Genomic DNA, 16,700 nt, shown 5'->3' on the forward strand with positions numbered 1-16,700 from the left:
CCGGGCACTTGACTGGCCTCTGCTCATGGCAAGAGCCACTAGGAGAAGAGGGGAAATGATAGCAGGCCTGGAGAGAGCTCATCCTTCAAGACCATTTCCTATTTCAAAGGCCCTTGATGTTCCCACCGTAGACATCAGACCCTCCTCTGAACCCAGAGCTCTTACTTGAGCTCACCACTCACGCATCACCACTCCATGCATCATGTTTCCCTTTTGGCCTTGGCTACCAGGAAACTCAGCACTTATGTAGAGATAATCCTGATTTTAGCCTAGCTGGTTGGAATATGTGCTCCATTATCCTCCTCCAAGGTTTGGATGTGCTATTTCGATTTATTATCTATGTCATGGTTATATATGTTTTCAATCATCTCATAGTTGGATCAAAGTTGAGCATAAATTATTGGAAAATATATTACATAAATTTAAAATATGATATTGCTCATTACTTTCCCTCCTATGTTAGTTTGTCTCTTAGAGGGGATTATACGGCTCCTGCTCACCCTCTGCTGGTGTCCCTGGCATCTTTCCATGAGAAGGATTGGAAAGCCCAAAGTGTTCAGCCAGCAGGCCCTAGAGATGACCTCATCTGAGTTGGAGGCAAAGCCTGGTTCAGAACGCAGGCTCCAAGCTCAGTGTTTGATCCACGCTGCCTGTGAGGAGGATGTCCAGGAAACAATCCAGGGCCCAGGAGCTTCAGAGCCTCTGGCAGTGAAGGGGAAGGGGCAAGGGTGGGGGTGGAAGGAGCCGACTCACATGGCTGTGGGTAGGTCACTCCGGGCATCCAGCACAAGGTCAGGGACGCAGTGCTCATCCTCATTGCAGCCGTTCCAGAAGGGCACCTGGGCCAGGGAGAGCCGGGTGTGCGCAGCAGGGTAGGGACCCACAGCCCCTCGCGTCTGTCTCCATCACACTAGACATGGGCTGGCTTTCCTGTACTTTCCCCAGAAGCCAAACTGCTTCTTCTTGTGCTTCTGCATAGATGCTTCCCTCTTTAAAATGAGGCTCAAAACTCAGCTCCTCCTGCTTCCCTTCCAGTTCATAACTGAGCTGACAGCACAGACCTCCACCTCCCCGCCACTCACCCAGCAGGTCAACATTTATTGATCATCTACTGTGTGTGGGCAAGGGCTTTGGTACCGGGGATAAGAAACAAGGAAGAAGCGGCTTCTGCCCTCAGCTCATGGGGAAGATTAGTAAATGGACAAATAACTCGTGTAAAATGTTCAAAAAACCCAAAAGAAGTGTGCATGAGGAGTAGAAGAGGCAGAGAAGAGAAATAGCTGTTTTGGCCTGTAGGAAGTCAGGGAAGGCTTCAGGGAAGTGACAGTGGGTCCGAGTTCTGAAGAACAGTCAAGGTAGCTGGGTGGACTGGGGTGGAGGGTGGCGAAGCCCAGGAGGAAGGAGGGCTTGATGCAGAGGCCCTGGGGCAGGAGCACACGGTGTGTCTGGGAAATGATGGGTAGGTCAGTGTTGCTGTGGTAAGAGACAGGGGTGGGGGAGATGAAGAGGCAGGCAGGGGGCTGTGACCTCGAGGGCCTTGGGGTCATGTCTTGCAACTGGTAGGAATCGCCAAGTGCCTCAGGCCGGGAGTGTCCCCACAGACCCGCATTTTGAAGGCTGCCCTGGCTGCTGTGGGAGAACGGAGTGAGAAGATGGAAGCTGGTGGCAGGGAGACCATTGAGGAGGCTGCCGCAACATTTGGGCAAGAGGTGATGCTGGTGTCGGTGTGGTAGTGGGCATGGGTAGTGGGCATGCGAGGAGAAAATAGGTTAGTGACCCCAGAGGCAGGATCCATAGGAACCTGGAGGTTGTCGGGGCTGAGGGAGAAAGGGGTCCAGGGGTGTCAGTCAAGCTACTTTTTAGGTGTCTGGAAGGATGGTCATGCCATTTGTTAATAAAAGCAGGGGTTGGCTGGGTGCGGTGGCTCACACCTGCAATTCCAGCACTTTGGGAGGCTAAGGTGGGTGGATCACTAGAGGTCAGGAGTTTGAGACCAGCATGGCCAACATGGTGAAACCCTGTCTCTACTAAAAATACAAAAATTAATTGGGCATGGTAGTGCTGCGCACTGCTAATCCCAGCTACTCCGGAGGCTGAGGCAGGAGAATCGTCTGAACCTGGGAGGTGTAGGTTGCAGTGAGCCAAGATCGCGCCAGTGCACTCCAGCCTGGGCAACAGAGCAATACTCCATTAAAAAAAAAAAAAAAAGCAGGGATTTAGTGGAGAAATTCAGTGTGGGGGCACGTTGAGTTATAAATGCCTGTGGCCCCCCTGGGGCAAGGACCTTAGCAGGCAGCTGGATATTCAAGCCTGGAGCTGAGGGGCAGTAACTGTGACTATTGAGACATAGCCCAAACCAGGGGGGAGGAAACAGGTGTCACAAAGTCATGTGTATCCTAAATTCATTAACTTTTCTTGAAGGAGAGCTCTCTGGCCCTCACTCAGATCCACATGCTCTTGCTTTAGGCATGGTTCTACCCATCTCGCCCCTTGGCTCCCTACTGCATGGTGCATCTGCAGCTAGAAGCAGGCCAGCTGCCATGGCAACCAGCAGAGCCATATCCAGGGGTCACCGTGGAGAAGTACTGAGATGTACTGAGGCTCAGAGTGGTGGGAAAGGGACTTAGTTTATCCTCTGAGTGTATGCTGCCTCCCACCTGGCCTGGGCTGGTCATCACTACCTCGTGTGGTACTCATCGGTGTGAGAGCACGGATCACCCTGAGTGTTAATCTGCACTGTGGGCTTCAGCAGGCTTGTGGGGCGAGTGCCATGTACTCATCCATTTGCCATAGTAACTTTGCAATTACTGTGAGAGGACCAAAATGGCTTAGTGCACCCAGCTTTCCCCTTCTCCTGGCTCACTAACGAGGGATCCAGCATTGACAGCCCAGGGCTTCAGACTTAGGAGAAAAGGGGGAGGTGTGAGGACGGGGGGTTTGGCGGAGGACTGTGGGAGGCCTGTGGTGTGGGCGGGGCTGTGGGGGGTGAGTGTCAAGGAGGGAAGGGGAGGCTTTCAGGGGCATTGCTGTGGACTGTACCGTCCTTTCCTGGTGCTGAAGAAATGCAGGTAAGAACCTGAGTCATTCTGAAGCTGCTTCCTGGACAGATTCTGGCACTCATACAGACATCGCTCAGTGACTGGACCTTACAGAATGGCTTAAGAGCGCCGTGGTGTGTTCAAAAGTTGTTTTTCTAAATCCTCAAGGTTCAGGCATTAGCTATTCCATTTTACAACTTTGCCTGCTCTCACGGCACAGCAGCAGAATTGAACACTGCCTGACATTTTCCTTGAGTGGGATTTACATGGAGTTGCAGCTGTAGGGAGCTTCTGAATGTTAGATGCCAAACATTTTGGATGCCTCTAGAGCCAGGGATTAGACAGTGTGGTTGAGGGATGGGGCCACTTCTTTTTGGAATACTGTCACTCTGTGAATAAGTTAGTCATCTAACAAGCGGAACCCCCAGCTCTGAGTGGCTGAGTCTCTCTCTGGTCTCCACTGTCCGCATCTGTTGAGGAGGGAGGTGGGTGACTAAGATCTCAGGTCCCTTCTCTCTAGTGGTTCACTATATTTCTCCAGAGTTCACCCCTTGCTCCCCTGTGCTGGGGATATGGGGAACCTTCAACAGGAGAAGGCCTGGGCCTTGCCCTCGAGGAACCAACTTGCTAATACTCAGCACAAGCCTTGAGGGAGGAGGGAAGCAGCCAGCCACATTTCGAGTTTGCCAGGACAGGAGGTCGGAAGATGAGGGGAGGGATGGTGTCCTCTGTACCCAGCACACTCAGGCTCTGGGCTTTGGGGAGGAGGTGGGGTGGGGGTGGGGTTCGTGCCCAAGGTGCATGCCCTGTACCGAGATGTACCGAGACTCTGAGAGTGGTGGACCAGCCATCGTCCAGCATGGGGCCATGGTCAGGGTCCTCCAGGGAATATTCCACTGAGAAGGCCACTGGCTTCACGTAGTCAGCGGTGTCCTGGGGGTGGAGAGGAGGGCAAGGGTAAGGGAGGAGAGAACATTACTTTCTGGGCTAGGACCATGGATGCTGAGATAGACTGCCACCTTGCTAAGGTGGCAGGGCAGCTGCCCTGTCCCCTCAGGATGAGTCTGTGGGTGGATGGAGGTTCCTAGCGGGTCTGTTGGTGGGAAGAGTGTGCCTCTATGAAAGGAGCTCCAAGCTCTGCTCATGCCAGCCCAGCTGCCTGGCCATTTCGCCAAGCTCCTGGGCATCCTTCAGGGCCGGGCTCCCATTGCCCAGATGCCTTGGCCTGGCAGCGCCAGCCTACCTCCTACCCCACCCACCACTCTGTTCAGACCAGTTACTCGCGCTGCTCACCTGGCTTTTGAACTGTCTGACTGTGTCACTTTCCTCCCAAGCCAGGAAGAGGCCTGGAGCCTCCCAGCAGGGCCCTGGCACTGTGGTAAGGGCTTCAGCATGTGGAATTAGTGAATGAACAAACTTGTAAGCAAGACAGAGGCACTCAGGCTGGTTCTGAGCACAGATGGGAAGTAAAGGGGTTGCTTCGAGCTGCCTGCAAAGTCCCCCCGGAACCTGCAATCCCTGACTTTATGAAGCTGGTGGCTCTCAAACCTGAGCTGGCATCAGGGTCCCCTGGGAACCTGTTAAAACATGGGGTGCTGGCCCCAGTCCCAGAGTTCCTGAGTCAGAACATGAGCATTTCCAAGTCTGGGGGGAGGATGAAGATGCTGCTGGTGTGGATGTGTGGGGGGCCCCTTAGCAGGCATGCGCCTTCTCACACCTGCTCACGTCTCTGACCTCTGACCATTGAACTCCTGGAGCCAGGTGGGTTTCGAGTGCCCCTGCTTGCATCTCTGAGGCTGGAGCTGTAAGCTGGGTATTTGATATCTCCGGATGGAAGTAAACCTCTCATCCTCTTCCTTAGCTAGAGAATGGGGTACCAGGCCACTATCCTGCTCGTGATAGGGTGCCTGTCTCCCCTCCCATTTTGTACATGCCACTGCCTTCTGGACCTGGCTTTCATTGTTAGCTGCTGCCTGCTTATCCCTTCCTTTGGGGCCGTGCCCCCCACCAGCTGCTCCCAGTTCTCTCTGCTGGGCCTACTGAGCCCAACTTCTTTCCCTCGGCATCTGAGAGTGGCAGGAGCAGAGGTTTTGGAAGGAGGTCCAGTGAGGTGGTAGGTAGCGTGTCTGTGGGGCATGGGTGGGGATGTGGGACGGTCAAGGTCAGGGACAGTGTCCCTGACTGGCTTCCTGAGGTCTGCTGGGGGCTCAGAACCAGCCAGTCACGAGGTGGACTCTCTGCCTCTCCCTCGGCAGGCGCTCCTTCCTGTAGGAGCTTGGGCTCTGCGGGTGCAGCTGCCAGCTCACCAGGACATGGAAGTTGATCTGCTCACAGAGCTCCTGGCCGGAGGAGAGCAGGACGGCCCTGTTGGTGAATTGGTCCCCGCCCTCGTCCAGGTGGGCCCTCGGTGTATACCGCCTCTCGTCCATGGTGGCGTTGTATCTGATGCCTGCAGGAGGGGAGAGGGCAAGACCACAGAGGCGGAGCCACATGCATACCCAAGACTGTCTGCCTCCTCCAGGAAGCCCCCCAGGCTGGCCAGGGGACAGCTGTTCCTCTCTTCTCACAAGACCCAGGGTGGGTGGGAAACTGCCACATGGAGAACAAATGATTGCATGAGGAAGGGAAAGGAAGGAACCAAAGAAAAGGGGGAGGCGGAGGGTGGAGAAAGAGCAGGAGGAAGAAATGGAGGGAAAGTGAACACCACAGATGAGGGGAGACAGGATGTGGGCCAGGGCGGTGCCCTGGCTGCGTCAACATGCCCCTCTGCCTCTCCCTCCACCTTTCCTTTCTCTCCTTGGGCTCTGGGATCCCCCTTAGGGCTGGTCAGAGCCTTTGCTGGGTGCGTTCTCTCACACCAAGGAGGCCCCTTCCCTCCGGATCCTCAAACCTTTGACTCCACTCTGGGGCATAAAGCTTGCAGCCTCCTCCCCTTCCATCTGGTTTTGCCAATTCCAGGAAAGGCTCAGTCCCTTCTCCTGCACCCCAGCTGCCCCACAGGTTGCTCCTGGCCCAAGGTCCTCTAAGCTGTCTCCTCTCAGGGAGGGATGTTGAAAGAGAGGGGCACAGTCCCCAGGGCTGCTTTTGTTCTCTTCTTTATCTGATCCTGATGCTTGGCTGAGACACTCCCTGAGTCCCCATTTCCTGTGCCAGCACAGCAGTCCTGGAACCTGCAGCTCACTTCTTGAGACCACCTGGGCCCTGGGCTGGCATGAGCAGGTGTCTGATTCAATACTTAGCTGGAAGTGATGGCCCTTGGAAGGAAATTGCGCTGCTGGGGCTCATATCCACTTCTGAGTGGGGCTCCCTGCTGCTGGGGTCTCAGTGGCCTGGCCTCCGGGTTTCCTGCACCCCCTCTGTAGACTCCTGGGTCTACCTCTTCCCCTGCATCCAGGAGGACTTCTGGGCTGCCACACCCCATTTTGCTCCTCTGCCATCAGTCCTGTGTTCTGATCCAAACTCTGTGCCCAGACTGTCCTTCCTCTCCCGTCCTGTCTGTCATTATTGCCCCTGCTCACTGCCACCCTCACTCTGGCATGACATCCCCTCTTTGTCCTTTGGAATTACAGCACCAAATGGGATCCAACAGTCACCCAAAGTGGCTGTAGGGTGACCTGGCACTTAGCACCCATTTTGGGAAAAGCCCAGGCTTTGAAATAGAGCAAGATGCAGGGGGGAGGCTGGAGCTGGGGGATGGGGAGAAAGGAGGGGCCTGCTTTACCAACAGTTGTCGTTTGGAAATGGGGTGCCAGGAAGATGGGCGTGAAGCAGAGGAAGGCGGCCAGGCAGGTGGCATCCCTGCCACTTCGCTTGCAGTCCCTGTGGAAGATGTTGATCTTGGAGGGCTCAAAGTGGAGGCTGGCATTGATCTGAACCACAGGGCGGGACCTAGAGAAGAAGGGCTAGTGAGCTGGGGTGGGGCAGGGACTCAAGCTGCCCCGCTGTGACCATGGAGAAGGACAGGATCTGCAAAGCCACTGGAGGGGGTGAGGCGGAGGATGGAGGGGGCTTTGGATGTCAAAGGATTGGCAAGAGTGAGCACGGGGGATGAGGGGCTCAGCCACCTCATGGTCCCTCCGTGCAGCCCCTGCTGACTTCCCTTTGCCCCTCATCACCTTTTATAGCAGTGGTTTCCCCACCCTGGATGCGTATCTGAGTCATCTGAAGAGCTTAAAAAAATCCTGGTGCCTCAGCTACACTCTAGGCAAAATCACATCAGAATCAGGCCTTAGCAGGTTTCAAAGCAGTACCTCTGAAATTTTCATAAGTTTGTACGCCCCCTGGGGATCGTGTTAAAATGCAGATTCTGATCCAATAGCTTGGCACAGATTTTGCATTTCTAACAAGCTCCCAGGTTCCATGGACCACACTTTGAAAGAGTGAGGTGTGAACACTCCCCAGGTGACTCCAGTGTGCAGCTAGCACCATCCACCCCCACACTACCCCATCCAGGTAACCAAGGAAATACAAATTTACCCTTATATCCGTCTAAGTCAAATGTAATTAGGAATCTATTGTCTCTCCCAACCATGGATGTATGTACAAAGAAATACGAGTAGAGTGGCTTAGATGACCTGTGCTGATACTCTGTTCTTAGCATCAAGGGGGACAGTGCCTCTGTGCTGCAGAGTGAAAGGTTGGATTTGAGTCTAGGTTCCACTGGTTCTTCACTAGACCTTGGCAGGTCACATGATCTCTGTGATGGGGGATTGTGAGGATCAGGGGAGGTGAGAATGTCCTTTGACAGTGCGGAATGCTGTGTCAGCACAGCAGGTTACATCTAAGGTTCTCAAACCTGGCAGCCCATTGGAATCACTTGGGGAGTTTTGAAAAAATTACTGCTGCCTGGGTCCCTCCACAGAATTCTGCTTTAATTGGTCTGGGTAAAGCCTGGGCAATGACATTTTAATAGCTCCCCTGGTGATCTAGGGCATGACTGCCCTAGATCACCAGGGGAGCTATGGGGCTTGACAACTATGGGGCTTGACCATAAGGTCTCCCCAGAGGGCTGTAGCCCACATCACTATTCAGGTGGCACACAGCTGTAGACTTCAAAAGCTAGAGCTGGATCCAGTCATTTCTGTGAAACTGATTCTCCTGGGGTGTGTGTGTGCGTATGTGTATCTTGCTTCTGGAGTTTTGCTCTTGTTGCCCAGGCTGGAGTGCAAAGGCATGATCTCGGCTCACTGCAACCTCCACCTCCCATGTTCAAGCAATTCTCCTGCCTCAGCCTCCCAAGTAGCTAGGATTACAGGCATGTGTCACCACGCCTGGCTAATTTTGTGTTTTTTAGTAGAGATGGAGTTTCTCCACGTTGGCCAGGCTGGTCTCGAATTCCCGACCTCAGGTGATTTGCCCGCCTCAGCCTCCCAAAGTGCTGGGATGACAGGCATGAGCCCCTGCGCCTGGCCAGTTTGTGTTACTTTAAAGACCTGCTGGGTTCTGTGTACCCGCCTCCCCGGGCCTTGGTGATTTGCCTTGCTGTCTTGACTGGAACCAACACAGTGAACACCTTTACCATGCCTTGCAAGCCCAGGCTGCCGTTGCTGCCACCACTGCCACCACCAAGGACCTAAGAGCTGCCACATGTGGCACAGACCTTCAAAGAGAGACAGGCCATGCTCCTGGGCACTGGCTGGGCTGCACCTGCCCTGGCCCTGGCTTCCCAGTGCTGCCTAGAGGGCCAGGTGACATCACCAGGAGTGAGGGGTGGCAGATGCTCTGGCCTTGACAAGTGAGGGATCTGAAGGAGTCACGAGTCTGCTGCTCCCCCTTCTTCACCTACAATGGGCTGTTTTATGCCACATTGGAAATGCTGAGGGCTAAGTAAAGAGAGGCACACGTGGCGAGGCCAGGCTGGCCCGCTCACCATCTGCACTCCCTTCCAGCTTCACCTCTGTTTCTGGGATTGCACCCCACTCCCAAAGCATTCACAGAGGCTTTTGTCTCAGGCTCTGTTTTCTAGGGAACCTGGAGGAAGACATCTCCCTCTTGGGTTGTAGGAGTCTTGTGAACAGGAGCCCAGCCTTTCCTGTATTCTCCCTGTGAAGTTATAGATCTCTGTTCAATGCCTTTTTAAAGTTGTAGGGCAAATATGATTGCATTTGTATAAAATCATAAGTGGGGGGAAAAGGACAGGGAGGAGACACGCCACAATGTTAATAGTGGCATTGGTAAGATGATGGCAGGCTGAATAATTTTTTTTCCTTATTTTATAAATGTTCTTTATGTTATTGTATCTATGATAAAATATATCTCATCAACATATTTGAAAAAATACTCAAGGTTTTTTGGCTCAAAAAGTAGCCAACATATGGTAAAATAAATGGGTGCTTAGGAAGCATGAAAATGAGCCCCTGAAGAAAGGAAGCAAGAAGTCAGAGGGCTTTGGAAGAAAGAAATCTCTGTACTAAACATTCCTCCACCGGGGGAGATGGAAGGTCCTCCCAGCTGGTAAAAATATGCTCAACTTGCTCCTGATGGTATTAGAGCTTGAAAAGCTGAAGCGGAAAGACATGCCTCAGTAGCCAGAACTTTTAGGACAAATTTTAAGAGTGGGGGCTTTTGGACAGGACTTCAATTTATATTGAATTTACACTGATTTCACAAAAAGAAAATGTGTAAGCAAGATGGGCTAAGAACAGGGTGAGTCTAGCTGATGGTGGTTCAAGACAAGGGACAAAGATCCTGAAGCCGATCTTTAAACCCCCTGCATTCATCATGACCTTCAGAAGAGCCCAGGAGGCGGGATCAGTGGGGGAACCAACCACAGAATCACAGCGTTGCCAAGGGCGCCCACTGCCAGGTCGATGAGCCCATCCTCATCGAGGTCCAGTTGCCCGTGGATGCTGCAGCCAAAATACTGGAGTCCGGTAGCCAGCTCTGAGGCTGTGATTCTCTGCAGGGAGTGGGGAGAGAGGGAGAGAGAGGGAGAGAGGGGGAGAAAAGGGGAGAGAGGAAGAGAGAGGGAGGGAGGGGGAGGGAGGAAGGGAGGAAGGGGGTAGAGAGAGAGAGAGAGAGACAGAGAGACAGACAGACATGCATGCTGTGAGTGTGGGGGCAGGTGGCCCTGAGCGGCAGAACAGTCAGGAGCCTGTTTGAAACCACCAAGAAGCTTCCCCAACCCAAAGCAATCTCCTCTCCTGGCCTGTCCTGGCACCTGAAATTCCTACCATTCAAGTCATTTTTTTGGATTAAGATATTGCATCTTAAAAGAGCTCCCTATTAAGTGTGAATACATGTGGCTTGGCAGGCGGCCCATCCACGTCTCTCACGCTGGTCTCTTTGTGAGGCTCTCTTACAAATAAACCGTGCGCGCAAAAGGATGATCCTCGGTGGGTGGGACCTGAGATGGGTGGGTTTTGAGATGAGCACAGTTTCTAGCATGAAGCAATTCCAGAGAAGGGCGAGCCCAGAAGGGATTCTCCTCTGGTAGGCAATTGCATGCGCGTGTGTTGGCAGGGAGTGAGGGTCAGGTGCCAGGGACCTGTTGTTTGTTGTTGCGGGGGAGTAAAGGCAAGCAGGAAGAGGGTGCCAAAGTGGGGGCGGCAGGATCCTAAAGGTAAAAATGCGCCCTTTTTCAAAATTTCTGCTTAGGGGAAGCATGGCCGGGATAGACTGGAATCCGTTCCTGTGAGAGGGCGGAAGAAAATCCCGAACCAGAGGAGGCCCAGAAGCTCCTGGGTCTCCTGCAGTCCCGTTTGCTCTGCCCACTTCCCGGGGGTGGGGGGAGCCTGACCTGCTTTGGCGTCTTCAGGATGCTGCCCCGGAAGCCGTGGAAGATGTAGATGGCTCCCGCGTGGTTATCCTCTAGGGGGGCTCCCACCACCACATCATCGAAGGAATCCTGATTGAGATCTCGAACCGAGACGATGGAGGACCCAAATCGGGCATTCTGGTAACTGTGGGAATCCTTCAGCGTTCCGTTATAAACAAACCGGTTCTGCAAAACCGGGGGCAGAAAAAGGCTGGGGAGGGCTTGGTAAAAGTTCCTCAGGCTAATTCCCTGCAGGCTGCCCCGGCATCCTCTCCCTGCTCCATTCCCCCAGAACCCCGTCTCTGGTACATGAGCCCAGCCGCGGAGGAGGCTCCGATTCTTCCCAGGCCTGGCTCCAGCACTGACCTTGCTGGTAACCCACTTCCCTCGTAGCTACCCATGTCAAAGCAGAGGTTGGGGGCCCCTGAGAAGCTGCCCGGGCCCCGCCCAGCCATACCTGTCTCAGCTCATAGACGTACACCTTGCCTCGTTCGCGGCCCTCGCTGAAGTACATGGGTGCGCCCACGAGCAGGACATCGGTCACGCCATCACCGTTGATGTCCACCGAGGTGATCTCACTCCCGAAGTAAGAGCCTATCTGCGCACGTGATGGGGGAGAGGAGTGGGCTGGCTGCCAGTTTGCTCAGCCCAAGCCCTTGCCCCGCCAGCAAAGGGAAGCCAAGGCCATCCCGTGACTCAAAATTCTCCTTGAACAAATGGGTCCCCTCTTCTCAGGCGCTCCCTCTCCTCTCCCTCGGAGCCGGAGCCGACTTGCCTGTTCTGTTTGCCCTTCCCCTCTTTCCTCTTTTCCTCCTGTCATCATCCCCTCCCCACTCTTTTCTATTGTTTAATTTTATTGGTTGCCCTTTATCTTGTGTGTAAAGTGATATAATGATAAAAATAAGGAAAATGTTTAAAAGTATGCAGAAGAAAACAAAAGTTACCCATAGTCCTGACATCCAAATATAAGTACCATGAATGTTTTTGTGGACTTTTCTCTAGTTTTACTCCCCTAAGGCATGTTGCCTATTTGTACATGTGTGTATATATGTTTTTATTTTTACAAATTGGGGTAATAATGAAAATATAGTTTATATACTGATTTTTAAATAAAACAATATATCACAAACATTTTTCCATGATGTGTCATATTTTTGCCTATGACATGATCCCTGGTGATTCCACAGTGCTCTGAAATATGCACGTATCATAATTTTTTTTTGCTTTTTTGAGATGGAGTCTCACTCGGTTGCCAGACTGGAGTGCAGTGGTGCGATCTCGGCTCACTGCAACCTCTGCCTCTCGGGTTCAAGTGATTCTCCTGCCTCAGCCTTCCAAGTAGCTGGGACTACAGGTGCCTGCCACCACGCCTGGCTAATTTTTATATTTTCAGTTGAGATGGGGTTTCACCATGTTGGCCAGGACGCTCTCGAGCTCTTGACTTGGAGATCCGCCCACCTTGGCCTCTCAAAGTGCTGGGATTACAGGCACGAGCCACTGCGCCTGGCCCGTAATGTATTTAATCAATTATTGCTGGACGGTTAGTTTGTTTTACATTTTGTTTTTCCTTTGAGACAAAAGTTTTGCTCTATCACCCAGGCTGGAGTGCAATGGTGCGATCTTGGCTCATTGCAGCCTCGAACTCCTGGATTCAAGCGATCCTCCCACCTCAGCCTCCTGAGTAGCTGGGACCACAGGCACTAGCCACCGTGCCTGGCTATTTGAAAGAAATTGTAGAGATAGGGTCTTGCTATGTTGCCCAGGCTGGCTTGAAACTCCTGTGCTCAAGTGATTCTCTCACCTCAGCCTCTCAAAGTGCTGGGATTACAGGTGCGAGGCACTGTTTTTAAATTTTTGATGTTATAAATCATTCTGGCATTAGCATCGCGGCTGGTGGATTCTGATTTCTTTCAGTGTCTGAGAACCTGCTGTGTTCCCCTTCCTCTTGGGGTGCAGTCCTCCCCACTTCAGTGAGGGCACTACTCACCCCCTCATCAGAAACCCAGAAACCCTGACTCCGCCCTCCACCTCTCCCACCTGCAAACCTGCCACAAGTCCTACCTGGTGCCAGTTCAGCAACTGCTGCCCACCGCTTCTTCCCCAGGTGAGGCACCTTCCAAAGGGCCTTCCCGCCTCACGCTGGCCCCTTCAGCCCACCCCCATGGCAGCTGGTATGGCGTCTGACACCACTCCCCCTCTTGCTTTTGGGTTAGTATCTAAACTCTCCAGCAGGACTGTGCTGGACCATCCTCCCTTCCAAGCCTCTGTCTCCCCAATGCAGTTCACCTGGCTCCTGCCGAACTGAGTTATTTCTCTTCTCCAAAAGCCCCAGGCCTTGGCCGGCTTCTAGGCTTCCCTCTGCACAAGCTTTTCTCTTGCATGCCTCCTCCCCAGATCATCCCCTGCCATCCCTCAGGTCTTAGCTGAAGGGTCACCTCCTGCTAGAAACTGTCCTTGACCTTCTCGTTTCTGCTCCCTGCCCCTTTTCCATGCCCTCTGCTCCAGTCCTCCCACCAGCCCCCGTTCCCTCCGCTAGGAACCTCATGAGGGTGGGCACTGAGCCTGCTATGTTCCCTCTTGGCCAGGGTACTGTGCCTGGCACACAGAAGGTGCTTAATTAATGCTTATTGGATCACTGGGCTGCTTAGGAAAGGGGAAGGTGTCCTGTTTGTGGACAAGTCCTGTGTGGGATGGTTTATGGCCTTGGGTTAGCTCATGTGAGCCCCACGCTGCTAGGAGACAGAGTCATCCTCATTTTACAGGGAAGGAGCCAAAACTCAGAGAATGGGAGCTGCTTGCCAGGGTCAGAAGGCTGGTCACCTGGTCACCGCCAAGCTGGCTGGAAGTGGGGTCTGTCTGACACCCTGATCCATGACTCTGCCTCCCCCGCCCATCTCTGGCTTGGCATGTTTTCAGAAGAATTCTATTCTCAAGCATTAAAAGCTTTTAACTGAGGAGAAAGATAAAAGTGTGGAAGAGAGGAAAGGGAAATAATAGACACGGGAGGGAGAGGGAAGCCATGTGCCGACATAAAGTAACTAAGAAGCAGACAGCGAGCGAGTGACGGATGGGGAGGGAGAAATTTGTCTAAATACGTGGCCTCAGCTATGTGGGTCACCGCGATTTGGAATCCACTTAATTTAGCTGCCTTCAGCACTGCGGTTTCTTGTTCGGATGTTGGAGGCAGAACTGGGCAGGAAAAATGTCATAAATTCATCAGCAAGTTCCCTCTAGCTCCCAAGGTCTAGCCCTCAATTCCCAAAAGAGCTGGCTCTGGGTGAGTGTGGGCGGGCAGGGCGGAGGGTGAGAGCTGAGCTGCCCGGGGTGGCCCAAGCCCAAGAGGCAGGGAGGAATGGCAGGAAGGCGGTGTTCTGCAGCTAGAGGGATTTAGGTTAGACTCGGCAAGGAGCGGGTTCTCACGGTGACAGGCCAAGGGCAGTCAGAGATGCAGGAGACAGGGCTGTTCTCAGGCTCAGGAGAGCCAATGGGGACCTGGGGACAATACAGAAGGGCTTGGACAGTGCTCAGCTCCGGCCTAGAGAGAGCACGGATGCTGCCGGTCAGGAGGAGCCCAGGCCTGGTTTTGGGGTTGTTGGGGGTCAGGAGGAGCCCAGGCCTGGTTTTGGGGTTGTTGGGGGTCAGGAGGAGCCCAGGCCTGGTTTTGGGGTTGGGGGTCAGGAGGAGCCCAAGCCTGGTTTTGGGGTTGTTGGGGGTCAGGAGGAGCCCAAGCCTGGTTTTGGGGTTGTTGGGGGTCAGGAGGAGCCCAAGCCTGGTTTTGGGGTTGTTGGGGGTCAGGAGGAGCCCAAGCCTGGTTTTGGGGTTGTTGGGGGTCAGGAGAAGCCCAAGCCTGGTTTTGGGGTTGTTGGGGGTCAGGAGGAGCCCAGGCCTGGTTTTGGGGTTGGGGGTCAGGAGGAGCCCAAGCCTGGTTTTGGGGTTGTTGGGGGTCAGGAGGAGCCCAGGCCTGGTTTTGGGGTTGTTGGGGGTCAGGAGGAGCCCAAGCCTGGTTTTGGGGTTGTTGGGGGTCAGGAGGAGCCCAAGCCTGGTTTTGGGGTTGTTGGGGGTCAGGAGGAGCCCAGGCCTGGTTTGGGGGTTGGGGGTCAGGAGGAGCCCAAGCCTGGTTTTGGGGTTGTTGGGGGTCAGGAGGAGCCCAAGCCTGGTTTTGGGGTTGTTGGGGGTCAGGAGGAGCCCAAGCCTGGTTTTGGGGTTGTTGGGGGTCAGGAGGAGCCCAGGCCTGGTTTTGGGGTTGTTGGGGGTCAGGAGGTGGCATGATGCAGGCAGCACCACCAAGAGGGTTCTTGGCTTGACCCAGTCATGAATTTGCCATAGAACCCTGGAAAAGCCACACTGCTTCCCAGGACCCCCGTTTCCTCTGCGACGGAAGTGACTTGGATTGGAACCCTGTTTTCACCACCAATGACTCTTCTCATAGCTTTCCAATGTACGTCCATCACTGTCCAACATGGGACTCTTAGCACACAGTCTGGCTGCCAACCGCCTCCCTGCAGGGCAGTGCCACTGGCAGCCTTCCCATTCCGCATTGCTTCCCTTCCAGGAAAAGGGAAGGAGCTGGCATCCTGGAGGACCCATGGGGCCTCTGTGGGTGGATGCGCACTCCTGCCACTCCTGACATCATGAAGATGGCTGGAGCAACATGACTGCCCTTCGGGGCACCCAGTGGCCCAGGCATGCCTGTATTCACTGCCCCCCATTTGTCTGACCCGCCTTCTCTTCCGTCCGTCCCCGCCCCAGACTCCCCCTTCATTACCTGCTGGCCCCGCAGAGCCTGGTGGATGGTGAGGCTCCGGTTGCTGTGCATGGTAAACAGGATGACTTTGCCCGTGTGGTTGAATCGGGGGGCTCCAGCCACGTACACTCGCCCCTGCCTGGAGGACACGACCGATGTGACTGTGTACCCTGCCACAGGAGGAAACAGGCTGATCATTGGCACCATGTCCTCAGCAGGCCTTGCTCGGGCCTGGTGCGTGACTTGGCCATGCCAGAGGATGTGCCAGTGATGGGGTAGGTTCAGGGCCAGCTAAGCAGATTCAGTTGTGAAGGGCTGTGATTCCTAGGGGAAGCTGGGGAGGCCTGGAAGAGGCAAGGCCCAGGAGATGGATTTGGAGGGTGGGGAGGACTCACTGCACGTCAGCCCTTGCTGGAGAAAATAAAGGGAGCCAGGTGGGGCTGCTAAAAGAGATCACTAACTTGAAAGGCTTACATCCCTCCTTCACCGGCTCATGAGCACGGCGGAGGGCAGCAGCGAGCAGGGCAGACTCCAGCCTCACTTCGTTTAATATTGGGAAGACTGTTTTTGTTTTCCACCAGTCTTCACCCTTGGGAACTAACCAGTATCCTCTTTATTACCACAACGCCTGCTAAGTGGCTCACCGAGGACTAGAGTGCTAGCCGTGAAAGTGGAAGGAATCGATCAGCTTCAGATATTTACATGTGGTCTCAGGGATCCTTGAAGCTCCAAAGCTTTGCAGACTCAAAGGAGGAAGCTCCTGTGAGTCCCATACATACAGCATGCCAAAGAGAAAATGGAACCCCAGGGGCTGTTTTGGAAAGGCTGCCAATCCCTCCTCCCGGCATGGCTGTGCCAGATTGTTGTGAATCTCAAGTCGGCCACCCAGTAACCAGGAAGCAAATGTGCAGCTCTTCAGGCAACTCTCCTGAAAGCGGGCTCCAGCAGGTGTGCAAAGCCGGTGACATCCCAGAATCCCGCTTTCTGCCAGACAACCTTGGGTTCCAGATTTGAGATGGGTGTTGGGCCTTGGCGACAGAGCCTGGGCTACTGCTGGGGAACAGATGTCTCCCGCGGTGCACGTGTGTGTGTGTATGCACATATATGCATGTGTGTGTAACAGTGTCACTCGGGTCCCACCGGCTGCTTCCAGAGGGGCTAC

The 16,700-nt window shown here is 54.0% G+C and overlaps 1 protein-coding gene across 2 annotated transcripts in view; it reads right to left on the minus strand.

Annotated features, from left to right (window-relative positions):
* The window catches only part of ITGA11 (integrin subunit alpha 11), a 163,017-nt gene that overhangs the window by 16,798 nt on the left and 129,519 nt on the right, over positions 1–16,700 (minus strand). For both annotated transcript variants that reach the window (XM_002753273.5, XM_078333479.1), the window contains exons 12-19: positions 15,560–15,708; positions 11,252–11,392; positions 10,777–10,980; positions 9,806–9,936; positions 6,760–6,926; positions 5,345–5,487; positions 3,861–3,971; positions 754–839 (exon numbers count right to left, since the gene is read on the minus strand). In XM_002753273.5, coding sequence (XP_002753319.5) covers positions 754–839; positions 3,861–3,971; positions 5,345–5,487; positions 6,760–6,926; positions 9,806–9,936; positions 10,777–10,980; positions 11,252–11,392; positions 15,560–15,708 — 1,132 coding nt within the window. The remainder of the gene's footprint in view (positions 1–753; positions 840–3,860; positions 3,972–5,344; positions 5,488–6,759; positions 6,927–9,805; positions 9,937–10,776; positions 10,981–11,251; positions 11,393–15,559; positions 15,709–16,700) is intronic.

This window comes from Callithrix jacchus, chromosome 8, assembly GCF_049354715.1.
Source record: "Callithrix jacchus isolate 240 chromosome 8, calJac240_pri, whole genome shotgun sequence".
NCBI lineage: Eukaryota > Metazoa > Chordata > Mammalia > Primates > Cebidae > Callithrix > Callithrix jacchus.